The sequence below is a fragment of the Zalophus californianus genome, chromosome 13, assembly GCF_009762305.2.
Source record: "Zalophus californianus isolate mZalCal1 chromosome 13, mZalCal1.pri.v2, whole genome shotgun sequence".
NCBI lineage: Eukaryota > Metazoa > Chordata > Mammalia > Carnivora > Otariidae > Zalophus > Zalophus californianus.
The window spans coordinates 62065377-62084263 of NC_045607.1; the positions used below are offsets into that span (position 1 = coordinate 62065377).

Sequence of the window (18887 nt, forward strand, 5' to 3'; positions counted from 1 at the left end):
AATGAGTTTCTGGAGAGACGTTAATCAATATATGATAAGGCTATAGAAAACCAGACGTTCATTTATACCATGTCCCCTTTAATCTACTACTGAAAACTTCTTTTAATGTTGCTTCTGCTGACAATATTATAAATGCCTGGATGGTACCTTTGTATGCTCCTAGTGCCTTGCATAGACTACGTATTCAACAACTATTTTGGTATGCCAATAAGTGTTAGATCATTTGACCTCATTAGAAAGGAAAACAAGGAACCTGCACTGGTTTCCTGTTTGGGGCCAAAGTTGAGGTTTGCCTAAGTAAGGGAAAAGTTGTACTGGCTTTCCTGAAAATCAACCCAAAGGCCTAAGTATGTTTCTCGCTGGGCTTGGGACACAGAGAGAGAAGATGAGACATTCACATGGCCGATCCCTGAGGGGTATTGGCCAGCACTTACAAAACGAGCTTTCACTCTCTTGGGTAATTCTTCATCTAAAGTATAGATATCCTCTCTCTTCATTGCTATCTGGGATCCATCTTCAAATTCAACCTAATGAGAAATAAGACATCATGATATATATATGTATAATATATGCAGACACACACACATATTCATACACAAAGAAGCAGTCACCATTTTTTTTTCAAGGTTCCAATTAACTACATAAAGAAAGGGAAAAAAGGACTCAACAGAACAAAAAAGAACCAGCCAACAACTAAGGAAGGAAGGAGAGCTCTTTCCCTTATCAAACTAAGAACAACATATGTTTTCAAACAGGCCAAAATTCATTTTTTCCAATTTTATTTTATTATGTTATGTTAATCACCATACATCATTAGTGTTGGATGTAGTGTTCCATGATTTGTTGTTTGCATATAACACCCAGTGCTCCATTCAATACGTGCCGTCTTTAATACCCATCACCAGGCTGACCCATCCCCCCACCCCCTCCTCTCTAGAACCCTCGGTTTGTTTCTCAGAGTCCATAGTCTCTCATGGTTCGTCTCCCCTTCCAATTTCCCCCCCTTCATTTTTCCCTTCCTACTTTTTTTTTTTAACATATAATGTATTATTTGTTTCAGAGGTACAGGTCTGTGATTCATCAGTCTTATACAATTCACAGCACTCACCATAACACATACCCTCCCCATAACACATACCCTCCCCAATGCCCATCACCCAGCCACCCCATCCCTCCCACCTCCCACCACTCCAGCAAATCTCAGTTTGTTCCCTGAGATTAAGAATTCCTCATATCAGAAAGGAGAACCCTCCTACACTGTTGGTGGGAATGCAAGTTGGTGCAACCACTCTGGAAAACAGTATGGAGGTTCCTCAAACAGTTGAAAATAGAGCTACCACACGATCCAGCAATTGCACTACTGGATATTTACCACAAAGATATACGTGCACCCCAATGTTTATAGCAGCAATGTCCACAATAGCCAAACTGTGGAAAGAGCCAAGATGTCCATCGACAGATGAATGGATAAAGAAGATGTGGTATATATACACAATGGAATATTATGCAGCCATCCAAAGGAATGAGATCTTGCCATTTGCAACGACGTGGATGGAACGGGAGGGTGTTATGCTGAGTGAAATAAGTCAATCAGAGAAAGACATGTATCATATGACCTCACTGATATGAGGAATTCTTAATCTCAGGAAACAAACTGAGGGTTGCTGGAGTGGTGGGGGGGGTTGGAGGGATGGGGTGGCTGGGTGATAAGACATTGGGGAGGGTATGTGCTATGGCAAGTGCTGTGAATTGTGCAAGACTGTTGAATCACAGTTCTGTACCTCTGAAACAAATAATGCAATATATGTTAAGAAAAAAAAAAGATAGCAGGAGGGGAAGAATGAAGGGGGGGAAATCGGAGGGTGAGACCAACCATGAGAGACGATGGACTCTGAGAAACAAACTGAGGGTTCTAGAGGGGAGGGGGTGGGGGGATGGGTTAGCCTGGTGATGGGTATTAAAGAGGGCACATTCTGCATGGAGCACTGGGTGTTATGCACAAACAATGAATCATGGAACACTACATCCAAAACTAATGATGTAATGTATAGTGATTAACATAACAATAAAAAATAAAAAAAAAGAATTCCTCATATCAGTGAGATCATATGATACATGTCTTTCTCTGACTTATTTCGCTTAGCATAATACCCTCTAGTTCCATCCACGTTGTTGCAAATGGCAAGATTTCAGGGTTTTTTGATGGTTGCATAATATTCCATTGTGTGTGTGTGTGTGTGTGTGTGTGTGTGTGTGTGTGTCTGTGTGTGTATACCACATCTTATCTATCCATTCATCTGTTGATGGACATCTTGGCTCTTTCCATAGTTTCGCTATTGTGAACACTGCAAACAGGCCAAAATTCTTGAAAATTGTCTTGGAATATGTGATATGAAAACTTTATCCTCACCTCCAAAGCAAAAACAGAGAAACAAAGCTGCTGCTCAAATGATTTCTCAGAACATGAGACTGTGGCCAATTTAGCATTAAGACTGGCTGGGCCTGTAGGTACCATTTGTTTCTTTAAGAGGCTCTGATACCGTATGAGGGAGAAATGATATATTTACTCTTATATAATAATCCTCCTAGATAAAGTAATTTCTCAAGTTCTTAGAGAAACTTTAACTTTCAAAACTCATTTTGTCAAACTGAACTCTTCAGCCAGGAAAATCCCAGGTTCTCAACCTCATAACATGTAAACCACAACAATGTGTGAAAACCTTCATCTGAAATGAAAATTTAAAACTTCTTCAAGCTAATGAAATGGTAGCAAATAATTTCATAACCTGTTTTTTCAACATTCTAGGAGATTTTGTCAGAGAAAAGTAAGTGACATTGGCTAACAGAAACCTAGATCATTTGGGGGAAATTCATCAAATGCCTGATTCAGAGTGATTGTTCTTGGTTTAGGTTTAACCACACGTGACCTCTACCAGGAGCAAACAACAAAAGGGATGCAATTAGGACAGAATGTCTAGTATGTTCTAACCCTGAACCATTTATAATATTTTTCAAGTCTCCAAATTGTCTGTCTGAATTCTTTACATGTAAGCTGTAAGAATAGGCTTGCACTTTTGGTTAAAAGGTAAGTGAAACCATGCAGCTACACTATGTTAATAAAAACAACTGCTGGAGTTTAAAAAAAATTACAGTAAGGATAATATATATAATCAAATTTCTTACTCATGTACTGCTCACATTTGACTAAGCTGAAACGATAGGGTGGAATTAGGTCTCGGTCACAGGAGAGCTCCCCCCGTTACTTCCCAGAAGGCTGAGATAAGGAGGCTTCTCTTCCTGACCTTGTTTTAGCAGAATGGTTTCTTTAATATTTAATTAGGCCAAGGTGTCATCTCACTTATACAATTTGATAGCATAGCTAGAACTACTTGTGCCTACCTTTCCTCTGTTTTAGATAATTTGAAAATTCTGAAAAGAGAGAAAGGCAATTATAAAACTAAAAAGGAGTACGGTGAGATGACCAATCATTCCAGGACCAACGGGTCTCCCGGGACGCAGAACTTTTAGCACTAAAATCAAGGACAGTCCTGAGCAAGCTGGGATGGTTGTTTACCCTAGTTGGGACAGAGCTGAGAGTAAACTCTGGCTCTTCCCTTTACCAGCTGTGTGCTCTTCAACAAATTATTAAATTCATGTAACCTTTTTACCCTCATTCTTCTGGGAGGGTCAAAAAAGTGCATACACTTAGGATATTTAGCACTGTGCAACGGAATTTTTTGGTTACATCTATTTTTATAAACATCTTTGCTTATTCAATGATGAGACTGAATAATTAGACACAAAACAGAAAAATGATCTCAAAAGGGCACTTGGTTTAATGAGGAATTTTAAACTATTTGTACTTGAGAGACAACTTTAATATTAGCCTTAACTTTTTCATTGAGTCTATAAATATGCTTATAGTTCTATGTTGATAGGCCATCATAAATTCAACTGAAGTTAACACACTGATTACTAATTAGCCTGAATTTCAGCATGTCTTCATTATGATACTTTTCATGTAGCTAATAGCTTTGCTACATATAAGATGCTTCACTTTTGCATTTATTGTTTAATTAAATATAATTGTTTTCTTTTGAAATGATGTAGTAAGGACTCTAGGACTCTCCAGTATTACGTCTGTCTTATGATTTTTGCCTAATTCTGAACAGTCTGATACAAAGAAGCTCCAGCAACTTAACACTACGACAAAGGGGAAAATAGCTTTTACACACACATGCACATGTCCGTGTGTGTGAGTACACACATACAGAACATGTATATAAACGTCCTCCCCTCCCTACTCACCTTAGGCTTTTCTAGACCTTAAAAAATGTTCAAGTTTCCTAAACCTCTTTGAACTCCTTTAATTACACTGTGCTCTAGTTCCTGGTGCAATGTCTTATAATGTACTCTTCCACTGAAGCCCCTGCCCCTTATCAGTCTTTGAACAATTTCTCTGCTGAAACTGGCAGTCTTATCATTCTCAAGCTGTTTTTAACTTAACAGGCCAGAACCTTCTTTTTTCTTCTTTTACTTCAGTCCTCCTGTTTTTACTCTACTGCTTAGCTTGAGAACACTGATTTCTGCCACCGTGTTACTGAAAGCACTACAATGTACTGATTCTAATAAATGTGTTCCTTTTTAAAGCCTAAAGGAATATAAATGCACATCTGCCATCCATATTGTTTCCCTTGTTAGAGTTTACTCATTCTCATTTCTGATAGGGATAAAATATTTTCATTGTTTAATTGTATATGTACTCTTCAGTAATATATAGCGTTCCCTAGTGAACAGAATATCCAACCGATTGCTATACTTTTCATGAACTAAGCACTCCTTTAAGGTTAGGTGGCCACAACTGTGTCAATGCATAATTGATTTAGGTTTGAGGAGACACCCAATGGGGGTATGTCTCTCAGGCAAAAGCCACCCATTCAGGGGCTGCTGGCTGATGAAGAGCCATCATTGTCTTGGCTTACAGTGAGATAAAGCAGCAAACTGGTCTCTCCCCATATGATGTACACACAAGAAAGCTGCCTACCATCCAGTCGCTTTTGTGGCCTAACTATATTCTTTACAATTAAACCATCCACCAAATGCTATTAGTGTCCCAGTGTTGAACTTGATAATAAAACTCCAATATCTGGGTCGTTAGACACCAAATCTTTGCCTCTTTTATAAAAGAGGTGCTCCAAATTCATGTGGCTTATTGATCAGCAGCACAATGGAGATACATCTGCCCTCTGGCTTCTCCTGTCCATCTCAGCAAGCATCTCACACAGGACAGCACTCACCTGGTACATGTGGGCAACATTTGATCCCAGATATTTTGCTCCATAGAGTTTGCCATCAGGCCACTTGACTTGCACGACTTCTCCCTCAGCAGGAGGGCCCAGTTTCACACAGTCTCGGCTCTGTGGAAGAAATAGAGACAGGCTTTTCAAGGCAAGTGTCTAAGTGACTGCATTTGGAACTTAGCAAACGATGAACTCCTGGCAATTAAAAGGAGTTATTGTCTGTGTTTTATGGATTATGATCTTGCATGGGTGTTCAGGGGAAGAGATATGAGCCAAAGGAGTACTTAAAGATTCAGCCTCCATCATAAAGCTGCAAAGGAGCCACCATAAGCCAAGCAGGAAAAGAAGAGCAGTATTTACATTCGCTACTTGACGAGGAATCATTCAGAGGGTAACTAAAATATGCACGGAAACTCCTTTAGCTGAAGAAGAGACTAGCTCATGATTTACAACACCTGACATTTATACAGTATTTTGCAGTTAATCACATGCTTTAACATACAACTCATCTGATCCTCAATAATCACTCCACGAAGTAGGCAGAGATTATTAATTATCCCCATTTTACTGACAAGGAACCTGAGCCTCCAAAGGGGCTCCTTTAAGTTGTCAGAATCTCTGGAGGAGTGAAGCCGAATGGGAGAATAGTAGGAGTTGGGACACACAGGTGGAATTGGGACGAGAGAGGAACAGAGTGAGGTCCAAGCTGGCAAAACAGCAAGGGAAAAGGAAGGCAAGAAGCACCTGCAGCGTGGCAGGTGAGGCTGGGAGGGGAGTGTGCTGTTTAGCAGGCCTCCTCAGAAGATCCTTGGACCACCCTGGAGAGGCATGCTTCTGCCGTCTGCCCATTAAGTGACCACCCCTCTTCCTTCCACGGGCATCCATAGAGGCACCCATAGCCAGTCTTTTCATTTTATGTCTTCTACTCAACAGTGCCTCCTCCTAAGAGAGTAGATCAGAGCAAAGCCTGTAGTCCATCTTGAAAGGTGCTTTGTTTTTTGGTGGGGAAGGGAGGAAACAGGTCAAATAAAATGTTTTCACAGACATAGTTTGCAAACTCTTAAATTTGTATGTATTGGGTATGACATAGAAAATTTTTAATACAAATGAATTAAATACTTGACCTCTTTGGTAAATTTTTTGCACATTTAGCAATTTGTGTTTTGCTAATACCGATATTTTACGATGAGGCCAATCTGACTGATCGAAATGCACACTTGACCAATCAAGCTATAAATGCAGAATGGGCATGGTTCTATGGTTTAAATGAGAGGCACACACAGGAAATATTTTAGTTGTTTATGACCAGAAATCCACCATCTATTACTTTTCATTATTAATAGAAATTTTGCATTATAAAGGAGTGGCCATTTTATTGTTGGGTTTGGAGTATACATGAGAGGCTCAGCTATTCATTTTTCTCACTGCAGACTCCCTTCCATCTAAAGCTATGGGCAAAGAAAAATTTGTGTGCTCAGAGGCTCTACCGAATTGACAGTCTGCTCTTAGTTAAATAAAAAGTTTCTCCTTGGCCTCCGTAATATTTGACCTCTGGGCATGCAGAATTGAAAGGGTAGGCTGTAGAAATGTATTCCATATATGCCCCTGGGGTTATCATTTCACCTTGCATTTCCCTTCCAAAAATGCACCTGGTACCAAGAACACTGGAGGGTGCAGCTTCTCTATACATACTATTCAGTCTCCTAGGCTGGGAAGCTACATAGGCTCTGGGATAACTGAGCTGAAACCTGGAAGCTTTGGGAAAAGGAATAGGGACAGGGGGAGGGGGCACAAGAGTGTGTGTCTTCCCGCTCCTTAAGTTTTCTTCCACGTGGAGGAGCTCCATTGGGGTAATGTTCCTGGCTTCTTTTCCACTCTCATTCATCCACTCTTCCAAGAGAATAAGCAATGACTTAATTTTGTTGTTGAGTTCTGAAGGAGATGGCATTTTCCAAACTATGCACCACAGGGCTCTGGGCCACCCGAGCAAACTCACAGGGGCTCGTGGGATATTTTCAGGGGAAACACAGTGACACTCATCAGACACCAAGTCTTAAGCTGTTTAGACCTAAGTTACTTAATAGATTGAACTGCATAAAAAAGATGTGCTGAGATACCCAGCAGATGGGATCCAGTAAAGTTTGGTAACTGTGGCTTTACTCCTCATGTTCCCTTTCCCTTTGGAGCCACCTTGTGGACAGAGAACTCAAGTTCTGCTCTGCCCCTTCCCCAGAGAGGAGCTGGAGGTGTCCTGCAGCCCTGTCACTAGGAGGCCTGTCTAATCTGCAGGTCCAGTTTCAGGTTCCCTGTTTGCCCACAGATATAAACCACACACTACAACATCTGCTTTATTAGTAATGAAGAAGATCTTTTCAATCTCCAAATCCTGACTCCATTGTCTCTCTATATTGCTTTTCCTCAGGCAAGATAATTCTATTTATTGGGCCCTTCAATCCCAATCGAAGGAATTCAAGGCCTTGGGGAACACAGAGAATGCACTCCCTAATTTATTCACCCACCAAATACAACTAAGTAGGACACTTAGGTTCTTACTTTTAGAGATCTAATCTTTGACAGAGATTTTCTAACCTTTAAAATAATTCTCCAAAACAAATCCTGACCTGAAATTTTAAGTACCATATCACCAAAGGTGTGGCAATGGCCATGGAAATGTGGCCTAAGCAAAGTATGAAGATACTTGAGCAATTTATCATAATAATATAGCTTTATGAATAAACTAAACATAAGCAACTTTACCAAGTGAGAAACAATTCTTCTTTAAAAAAAAGATGTTTGAAAACAAAATGTCTGAGATACGGTTTGATATCTTTCTCACTGTCAATTTGCCCTTTACTCACAAGTCTTAATTAGGCATTGAAAGTACCTGACCTCAGAGCAACTTACAGCTCAGCCTCTTACCTAACTTTGCTCTGCATCAGTCACAAAAAAATCACTTCATACCCTTTCATGTCAAAATCTAGGAAGGACATTTCAGTTTGCTTTCTCAATCTGGCTTTCAGAATTCTTTTTTTCTTTATTCATAGTAGAAGAATAAAGAAAAATAACCAACTATATAACAACACAAAATTGTTCTGTGACTTTCCTTTCCTCATCCTCCAACAGGAGGCATCCCTCTTCGCCTTGATGGCTACCTTCTCATTCTCTGCCAGGCCAGTTAGCTGGAAGTGGTTTTATTCTGATTTGCATATAACTTCATTTAGTATTATTCACTATTTACACCCCAGCTACTTTCCAAATGGATTTAAGGCAGCTCATAGTAATACATAAAAAAATGTATTTCTGTAACATCTAGTTTCCTCCATAGAGAGATGATTTCAACACACCAGCTGTCTCAAAATTTTGAGTTTGCCAGAAACTTTCTATGACTACATGGAGTAAAAAACATTCAAACAGGAATGGAAGTAGAAGCATGTGGGCTGAAGAAAAGAAGCTGAAAGGTTTGATATTGAGGTTTTCATGGTCCCTCCAAAGCAGAAGTCACAATGATTGTCACAATCATTAATCCAGTATCTATTTACTGACCATCCAGGTGAGATACTGGAGGCATGAACAATGTCTAGCTCCCCAAGCTAGGGACAAAGGGCATCTTACCTACACTTGGAGGCCTGTCACACTGAGCTCCATATCTGCATGGCGTGACCACCTCAGGGTCCTTGAAGGGAAATCCATGTGGAGTGTGAGCTTTGGTTGCCATGATCACTTCAACCAGAAAAGAACTTCTATTTGATTTATGGATTGAATAAGATTTACTGACTGAACAAGCTGAATAAGATTTCACGTTTAAAAAAAAAAAAGTTTCTTTTAAATATAAAAAGTCTGAAAAATAGAATCATGAGGGGATTTAGTTTGTGAAAAGCCCCAGTGAATGGTCTGCCCCCTCTCTTAAAGGCCTTCAGCTGGCTCACATCTCCCGCAGCTGTACACAAGGAGCATAGCTCCTTAAAGTGTGGTCCCAACCACTGAGGCACACATTGAAGATGAAGATTCCAGCCTCCCTTCCCCGCCCCATAGCTCTGTGACCCAGGTGACTTTTTTAAAGCATTCTAGTATTTGAGGTGTATTAAAGGATGTAAAAGGCTAACGAGGTCTTTCCTAATGCAGTTCTTAGTGTGTTGCTGGAGCAAGTAAACACCTTTGCTGGAAAATTATATGCATTAAAACCTTGACTAATGCATTTTTCCCAGTTGCTGTCTAGACCCTCAGAAGCAGTTTGGCTTCCCCTGACATAAATAGCTGTTTACCATTTACTGTACTTCCTCCAGGGATGTGTAAACTCCCCTAAAGCCTGCCAGAGCCCTGTCCACAGGGACACTGGTGTCTGGAGCTGCCGGTAAGCCTGTATTGGAGTACCAAATAGATGATGTGAAAATTAAAGACAGAAATCATCATCACAGTCAAGAGCAGGCTTCTGGCTATGATTAAAGGGCTCTGATGAAAGGAGTGAGATGGGTCACCCAACCAGGCAAGAGGGCAGTGTCCCATCACACTGCTGCCACAGTCAGGGCTCACTCGCACTTGCTCCACCAGCCACAGAGACAAGCCCAACCGCCAGTCTGATTATTTGAATTCTGAAGTCACTGCGGGCTTGGAACTCTTACTGAAGCCTTGGCAAGGACCTCTTCAAGCGGCTGTGCTTGAATGTTGCCTGTTTAGCCATGTTCCCGCTGACCCATCCCCACCTCTACTCCTACCAAGTATAAACCACGGAGCAGGCAACCCTGTCTCTCAGTGCAGCTGTAGCACAGGAAGACGTGGTACTTGAACTCCCAGTGGTTAATCGGCATATAGTTGGGAACTTCTAACGGCCCCCTGTGGGGAAAATGCTTACTGACCGGGAGCGAACTGCTACCAGCAACTGCTGACATTTTGAGGGCTAATCACCCGCTCATTAATGGACTCCGGCAGGGATGAACAAGGTTGACTGACGGCCATGTACTAATTGTACTGCTACCTATCATTTGTTTGGCTGCCCCGCATCTGAACCCTCAGCTCCCCTTCAGAGTCTCAGCGGGGGGCAGACCTGGTGCCATTACAGATCCCGGAACGTGTCAGACACTCCCTCCCCCAGCTTCCCTGGCAGTAGGACATGGATGGGGGCCTGGTCCATTGGCTGCACCTGCTCAGAATGCAGACCCTGCGGTCAGAGATGCAGAGAAGCAGCCGAGGGGGAGAACATGCTCAGAGGGCGGCAGTGGCAGCCAGAACAGCAGCGCCCATCACTGAAGGCAGGGCTCGGGCCACACTGACCACGCAAGAGGAAGCCTCTGTGTCCTTCCTGGACTGCCTTCCATGGGCCTGGTCCTGCCCATGTTCCAGCTGAGCAGCCCCCCTTGTTTTCATCAGTTCTCTGACCTCGTTCTTTCGCATTACTGAAGAGTCTGTGGGCTTCCTGGTAACTTTCCACTACATTTCTTTAGTTCTTCAATAAGTTACCAATCACTTTTTGTTGCTTACAACCGACAACCCTAAATGATAAGCAACTGCTGGTTTGGGTGATGGCAGATCTCTCCTCTCACAAAGTAGAGATGACACCTTTAATGGTGGAATATAAAACTGGAGGGCTTCCCAGACCACCCAATCCTTGTTCAAAGTGTTTATGAGGAAAGCCATCATTCAAAAAGGAAAAGAACATATTCACAGTACCACCTTCCTAATCACAAGGCTTGGCCCTAGATCATTTGTGACTGTCCCCAAGTTTTCATTAAACATCACAATCTGAAGATGTATACTCTCTTTAGGGATATCCACAAGAATGTATCCCAGGCCAGAAAGGTAAGTACCAAGTATCTTGATCAACGGTAGGCTCTCAAGGGGACTCTTTTGAAGGGGATGAACCATATTTGGAAGGAGTAAATCCTGGACTATTTGTTAAATAAAAGTCATATTTAATATCACCCTTCATGTGGAGATAACAAAGATAGAAAACACTTTAATATTATTTAACTTAATAATTCTTTGTTCTGAGCATCTACCATTTAAATTCAGTAGGGGAAATTACAGAATTTTAAAAGACAGAAAAAACAAAAACAACCCATATTTCCATCACCTAGAAGTAAATGCTGTTACCACCCTGTCAGAATGGCTAAAATCAAAAACACAAGAAACAACTGGTGCTGGCAAGGATGTGGAGAAAAAAGAACCCTCGCACACTGTTGGTGCAAACTGGTACAGCCACTGTGGAAAACAGTCTGGAGGTTCCTCAAAAAGTTAAAAATAGAACTACCGTATGATCCAGTAATTGCATTACTGGGGATTTATCCAAAGAATATGTAAACATTAATTTGAAAGGGTATATGTAGCCTGATGTTTATAGCAGCATTATTTATAATAGCCAAATTATGGAAGCAGCCCAAGTGTCCACTGATTGATGAATGGATAAACAGGTAGAATATACATACAATGGAATATTATTCAGCTATAAAAAAGAATGAAATCTTGCCATTTGCAACAACATGGATGGAGCTAGAGAGCATAATGCTAAGAAAAAAAAAAAGGCCCAGAGAAAGACATTACCATATGATTTCATTCATATGTGGAATTTAAGAAATAAAACAAATAAACAAAGATAAACCAAGAAACAGACTGTTAACTGTAGAGAACAAACTGATGGTTACCAGAGGGGAGGTGGGTGGGGGATGGGTGTTATAAGTGAAGGTGATTAAGAATGTACTTATCATGATAAGTACTTAGTAATGTACAGAATTGAATCACACTATATTGTACGCCTGAAACTAATTTAACACCGTATATTAACTATACTCGAATGAAAATTTTTTTTAAAAGTAAATACTGTTACCATTTGGATTTATCTCTATCCTTCTATGTGTTTTTTTAAAAAGACCCTCCTATACATACATAATTTTTTTTCATAGCTACAAACTTTATTTTCTTTCACATAGAGCACACTGAGCTCTCCAAAGAGGCAGACAAGGCCGCCTTTTGTGAAGAGCTCAGTATTGCAGCTCATGCCATGTTCCTTCACCCATTCCACAGAATTTGGAGGGAAGAGGTATTCCTTTTTATTGTGGTAAAATAGACACAACATAAATTTTACCATTTTAATCATTTTTAAGTTCACATTTTGGTGGCTTTCTGTACATTCACATGTAGTACAACCATTGCCACCCTCCTCTCCAGAAATGTTTCATCATCCCAAACTTCTATATCCATTAAACACTAGCTCCCCGCTCCCCTCTACCCCCAGCCCCTAGCAACCTCCACTCTACTGTCTGTCTCTATGAACTTGACTATTTCTAAGTACCTCACTGTAAGTGAAATCATACAGTATTTGTCCATTTGTGTACATTTATAATTTTGTGCCTTGACATTTATTGCCTATAATTATGAGTATCCTCTTAGTTATTAATTATTCTTTAAAAACTCCATTTTACTGGTTGAATGCATGCAACATTATGGCTATTCCACAATTAATTTAACCATTCTCCCATTATAAGATATATAGGTCATTCCAATTTTCTCCTATCATCTGTAATGCTATTGTATATTTTTCTCCATGAATCTTTGTCCAAATTACTGACTATATTCTTAGAGTAGAGTTCTGGAACAGGAATAAGTCGGTAAAAAGGTATATAAACTGTTTATAAAGTTAATTTCATTAAGCTTTGAAAAATTCAACATCAGACTCATTTCTCTAGTGCAATAAATCTTAACCACCACAGAAAATTCTGATTCAGTCAATCTAAGGTACAGTTCAAGCTAAATGCACTCCCAAATAATCTGATGCTTGGCCAGGTTGATGATCACCGTTTGAGATTATCTCCAAAATACACTATACCTTCTCCGTATAAAGAAAAAAACTAATTCCAAGCTGCTTCCTTTGCGTGTAGCTTTTCTACAGTGAGAGACATCTAACATACCTGAAAGAAAACTTGGAACACTCCTGCACTGAGGTATCTTAACTGTCTTCTGTCCTAGTTATAAAACACTGTCACTGCAGCCTGTGGGATAATGGATTCAAGCCAACCTACTTCCACACTGACACTCACCATTCTGGGAAAACTCCAATTCTGATGTCCAGCTTTCCTTTTTAATGTTTTTTCTTTTGTAAGGGAAACACATGCAAACACCCTTTCTCTACCCCCAGGATGCTCTGGTTGTCTCTGTTAAGCTGGGGCAATGCCTCATTATTCCCTCAGACAGCTAGATTCTTTCCCAGCAGGCACACTTTGCCAATGCCCTGACACTTAACCATACCTGTCTTCTAAAACATAGTGCCTTCTCCACAGAGAGGAAAAAAAAAAAACCAAACACTGACACATATGTGGTGAATTCCCGAGGGCCAAGTTTAGCACACACTTTCCCTTTTGCCAAAAGCCAAGAGTGGATATCATGCCTGGTAAAAATATTGAGGTGCCAGGGATGGAGGCTGTTTCATGTTTCTGAATGTTACTTACCACAGCATTAAGCCTCAGACAATATATTTCTAAAAGAAGTCACCCTATTAGAAATAGGTGAGATTCTGGCAAGCAAAGGCTTTTAAAAGGCACAGAAAATACAAAGTTAGGCATTTTGTTTTGCAAATTATCTTTTTAGTTCTTTTAAGTGATACAACATAAGGAAAGTAATTAACTAGAACCAGGGGTGACGCTGGGGAGCTGACCTAACAGCAAGGACATATGAGAGAGGGACACAGAGACAGTTAATGGTGGTGGCTTTGAAATGTGAACAAGGGGTTCTCAGCAGTCTTGGGACTGGAGAGGATTAATGGAACTGAAAGGCTCATTTACCACTACCCACCTTTGAGAGAGCCCCCACCCCACCAGCCTTTTCTCCCTCCCTCTGGCATATACTCTCCTCCTGAGCTCAGCACTGGGAAGAGAGAGACAAGAGGGGTCCTTTTGAAGTCCTTTCTCTCAAGGAATTCAAGTCCAGTCTGGGACTCAAATATTTCCATGAATATCTACAATACAAGGTACCATATATAATAATAGGTAAGAGGCTGGTAGGTGGGGACAGAGTCCATGACTCACCCTCCTATGACATCAACTGTACCAAGGACTTTCTCCTAGCGATTAACCAAAATTCCTCATGTCTTCCCCTCAAAGTTAAGTCACCCTTCACATAAACTGAATTAACTAAAGAGCCCCGATTCAAGACTCTCCTGCACTCACTTGGCTAGGTAAATGTAAACACTTTGTAAGCTGTGGTGAGAGCAGCTATGTAGTCCTTAAAGACAGAGGTCAGGGTGCCTGGGTGGCTCAGATGGTTAAGCGTCTGCCTTTGGCTCAGGTCATGATCCCAGGGTCCTGGGCTCCCTGCTCCTTGGGAGCCTGCTTCTCCCTCTGCCTCTCTCTCTCTCTGTCTCTCATGAATAAATAAATAAAATCTTAAAAAAAAAAAAAAGAGGTCAGAGGGAGAAGCAAGCTGGTAGCTCCAGCAGCACTTTGTGGGGATCACTGTTGGATGCTTTGGCACTAGCAGCTTGATTTTATTGGGGCACCCACAGTTGGTCAAGTGATTCCACTGGATATGTTGAGTGGTGTGGCCAAGTCAGAAGGACAGAGCTGTAGCCCTGACCCCTTTCTCTACCCCTCAAGATTGTTCTGGAATGATGTCACCAATGATTGCAGGGCCAATGCCCCATGACACCAGGAACCAAAACAGGAAATCTTTCATGTTCATCTTCTAAAAGCCCCAGATACACAAAGTACTTGGAAAAGGGAATTTGTATGTTTAAAGCTTTTTGGTATTTCTTCTTAGATACCTTCTTTCAATAACCTCTCCTTTTATAAAGTTTTGGAGGATGTATCATTTGTAAGTGTTACTGGGAATCTTATGCTTAGGGACCTCTAACCAATGGGCTAACTAAAAATTACTGGCCACCACCAACAACAATAACAACCAGAAACACAGTCACATCACTACTTGAGTGTTTATTATGTGCTGGACACCATATTAACTGCTTTATACATTATATTTCAATAATTTCAACAAGAATCCCTGGCATTTAGAATTATTCCCATTTTAGGGTTAAGGTAACTGGTGTCAACTCCCTTGTCTATTACACATCAAGTTCTTGCCACTTTGGAGAAACAGCCAACACCATTTATAAGGACTGTCTCTGGACTGGCTGCATCTTCCTCCTGTTTTTCCTACAGACACTAAGGCATAAGCACCCCAGGACTGTAACTCTTCATACTCAAATAAGGGAGAAAAAAATTGCCATCTATAGAGCAGATCTCTTCCCCTTTTTTATAGTTGTTGGCAAAGGCTAACATGCATGAGGGGAACAAAATATTTTATTATGTCAATAAAAATTTATGTCGCAAAACAGAAAGACAGTCTTGAGGTGAATTTCTCGGTCATGGTTTCTAAAAATAAATACCAGTTCCAAAAGCTGAAAAAAGGTGAGAAAAGGAAAGATAGGGGTAAGCATTATGGGACAAGAAGGCTTTCCTGTGCTCACATGCCATAACAGGGGCTTTGCAGTCAGAAGAGCAGTGCCTCGTGGCGCTGGCCTCTGCAGACTCTCATTCTGCTCCACAGCTTGCGTTCTACTTGCCAGAGCAGGTGGCTCTGGGCCTGCCGTGTTCACGTGGCACAGAGCGTGGCTTCCAAGGCCTGGGGTCAAAGAAGTGACTGGACCCACGCTACTCTTGAGGCATTGGTTTCCTCATCAATCAAATGCATAGAATAACATGACCTTAAAGGACTATTGGGAGAATTAGAGCTCAAATATATTTAAAAAGAGAGGAGAAGAGAACAGAAAAGCACAGCACGGTGACTGGCAGCTGGTGAGTTTGAAGTGAACTGTGACTGGATTTAATTCATATCAACAAGGAACATCTGGAGGATGATAGCAAGGGGACAGAAAACCTTGGGAGCAGATGATCCTTGAGATTTAAAATTGTGACGACAGGATGCACTGAGAAGCCAAGAACCTACTACAAAAGATGACCAGACAAGGTTATCCTAGCTGAAATCCCAAACAACCCAGTCAGGTCAGTAAGCAGGCGTCATCTCCCATCTAGGTAAAGAAGCACAATTATGTGCCCCAGGTAACACGGCCAATAAGTGGACAAGTAGGGCAGTCATTCACTCAACACCTAATCTTCAAGCATTTCTTGTATTCTAGGAACACTGGGATTAGTATTGAGAAAAACAGATGTGACTGTCTACTTCACACAACTCCTTAGTGGAAAATAGACATTAAAATAAAAAATAAAAATAAAAAAGATAAGTGTAAGAACTCCTCTGTCATAGAATTACAGTGCAAAGTACTTTAACAGAATGATTATTAGCATACTACATGATAATCATATTCCAGGGAGCTTCAAGATGCCTCAAGAGATGGGAGAACTAAAATGAAAATTTGACACAAGAATCTGAAAGGATCCAGATAGAGGAATCCAGGGAAAATGAGTCACAATATAAGGAGTTCTTAGAATGGTTCAGATCTTTTTTAAAAATAATTTTTTATTATAAAAATAAAACATGCTCATATGGAAACTATAAGAAGATGATAAAATTGAAAATCATAATCACCTATGATTACATTCTCCAGAGATAATCAGTAACATTTCAACGCATTTCCTTCGAGGATTGTTCCTTTGCACATTTGTATTTTTATATATAATTGGGATCATACTGCATATACTGATTTTTCTGTTTATTATATTGTGCCATTAAATATCCTTTGAAAACATGATTTTCAATAGCTGCATAAATAATTCACTTCATCTTCCTCCTAGCTGCATTGGTAAGTGTTCAATGGCCAGATGAAAAGAACAGGAGCTGTCATGCTTGCATGGTCAGACTGGGTTTAAGGCAGTGTTCTCACATCTGAGAGCAACATTTTGAGTGGGACACTGTCCAAAAAATTTCATCCTGAGGGGTGTCCTGGAGGAAGAGCACTCTGAAAACCACTTTCTCATTAGATCATTCATTCCTTCCCACAGCAAATACATATTAAGTGGTGAGGCAGGAGGACAATTTTCTTTGGATTTGGGAAGACTCAGGAGGAACCTGATAGCTCTCCACAAACATGTTTAGAGCTGTGAGTAGAGAATGGGCTTATTCAGTTTTGTTCTAGAGGTCAAGAACAAGACTGGTTCTTGGGGTGGTTCAAAGGCAGCATTTAGGCTCCACGCAAAGAAGCCAATGCTTCCTACTAATTATAGCAACAAATTGGTAGTGAGCTCCCTGTCACTTGTAGTGTTCAACAATGGACTTGAGGATCCCTCACCATGGCTATGGTGAAGGAGACTTCCTGCAGAGGGTGGGAATTTGAAGGAGTCACAGAGGAAAGCCAGGGGGAGGGAATGGGTGGTTTAAAGACTATGGTGGGAGGGGACTTACCCCTTAGCCTATCTTATTTATGTAGCAGCCCTGAACTGCGCCAGTGGTTATCAGAGCTTTTAGATAAGAGACCCCCTGGCTAAAATTCTCTCACTGAGTGCCCTGTCCTAGCCTCACTGAAGTTACAGTGGATTAGGATTATGGTTCCTAAATTTCTCAACTCTTGTCAAGTGCCAGTCCTCCCTCACCAAAGTATTGGGAATGGAGTATGCAAAGAATGGGAAGAAGAACCAGGCACAGATGGACAGTTATTTTCTCCCTTAATCTAACTGCAGTCACCAGGTGGCTATGCTCCTTCAGCTCTTTATAACATCGGCCTCTTCCCTGGCCAAAGAAAGCAAGCATCTTTCTGGATCAACACCCCAAGGAAACCTATTCATACAGCCAACCTCGTTCTCTGAGGGGCACACAGAGAACCTAATCAACTGGTTAACTCGGCAGTGGGTGAAGCAAAAAGCCTAGAAACAATGAAAGACACAGGTGTGTGGAAAGCCTACTGCTGTGGAAAAGGCTTTTACAAAGCTTCTGTGGTAAAATGTACAACTGCAAAAAGACATCATGGTGTATAAAAATATGTCAAGGATTAATTACTCCTGGGCTGAGACCTAAGAATAGCTTGGTCCTCTAGTCTCTAAATCATATTGCAGCTTACAAATGTCATGCCACGTTGCAGTGTGAGGCTGTGTGCACAAATCAACAGCCACTTTCCAGCTCTTGGACTCACCCAAGCTGGCCCAGCATGTACTCCTTCACACTGACCACCCAGGTGGTCATCAAGGCCTGGAATTGGGAACAGGGAATGTGTGTGCACAAAAGAGTGGACATCTAGGCCACATTCTGATACTTCTAGTCAGAAATGAGTCAGGATAACCCATTGCTTTTTCCCCTGCCAGAGTCAGAAGAGGCCTAAGAGATCCCCTGAGGACAATGTCCCCATTTTAAAGAGAAGGATGGAACAATGAAATGACTTGCATAGAGTTGCAACTCACCAAGAGATGGCTATCATTTAATTTAATTTTGCATTTTACAGCCTAGCAGTGCAAGATTTTGAGCAAATGAGTAACATCTGCAGAGGATGCCACATACAGGTTTAAATAGGAGAAACAGGAGGGGTGAAGGCAAATGAAAGGATTTGTGAGAATAGGATTTGTCAAAAAAATGTCAGTCCATATTATATTAAATTCAGAAGCAGACAAGTCCTGAAGCATATGCATGTACAAATAAAGTAATCCAGCATGTCCTCAAAGT

General features: G+C 41.0%; 1 protein-coding gene across 7 annotated transcripts in view; it reads right to left on the reverse strand.

The window, feature by feature from the left end:
- KDM4C (lysine demethylase 4C) overlaps positions 1-18887 on the reverse strand; it is a 567234-nt gene that overhangs the window by 6473 nt on the left and 541874 nt on the right. For all 7 annotated transcript variants that reach the window (XM_027615394.2, XM_027615392.2, XM_027615393.2 and 4 more), the window contains 2 exons: positions 5298-5417; positions 435-527 (listed from right to left, as the gene is read on the reverse strand). In XM_027615394.2, the coding sequence (XP_027471195.1) occupies positions 435-527; positions 5298-5417 (213 nt within the window). The remainder of the gene's footprint in view (positions 1-434; positions 528-5297; positions 5418-18887) is intronic.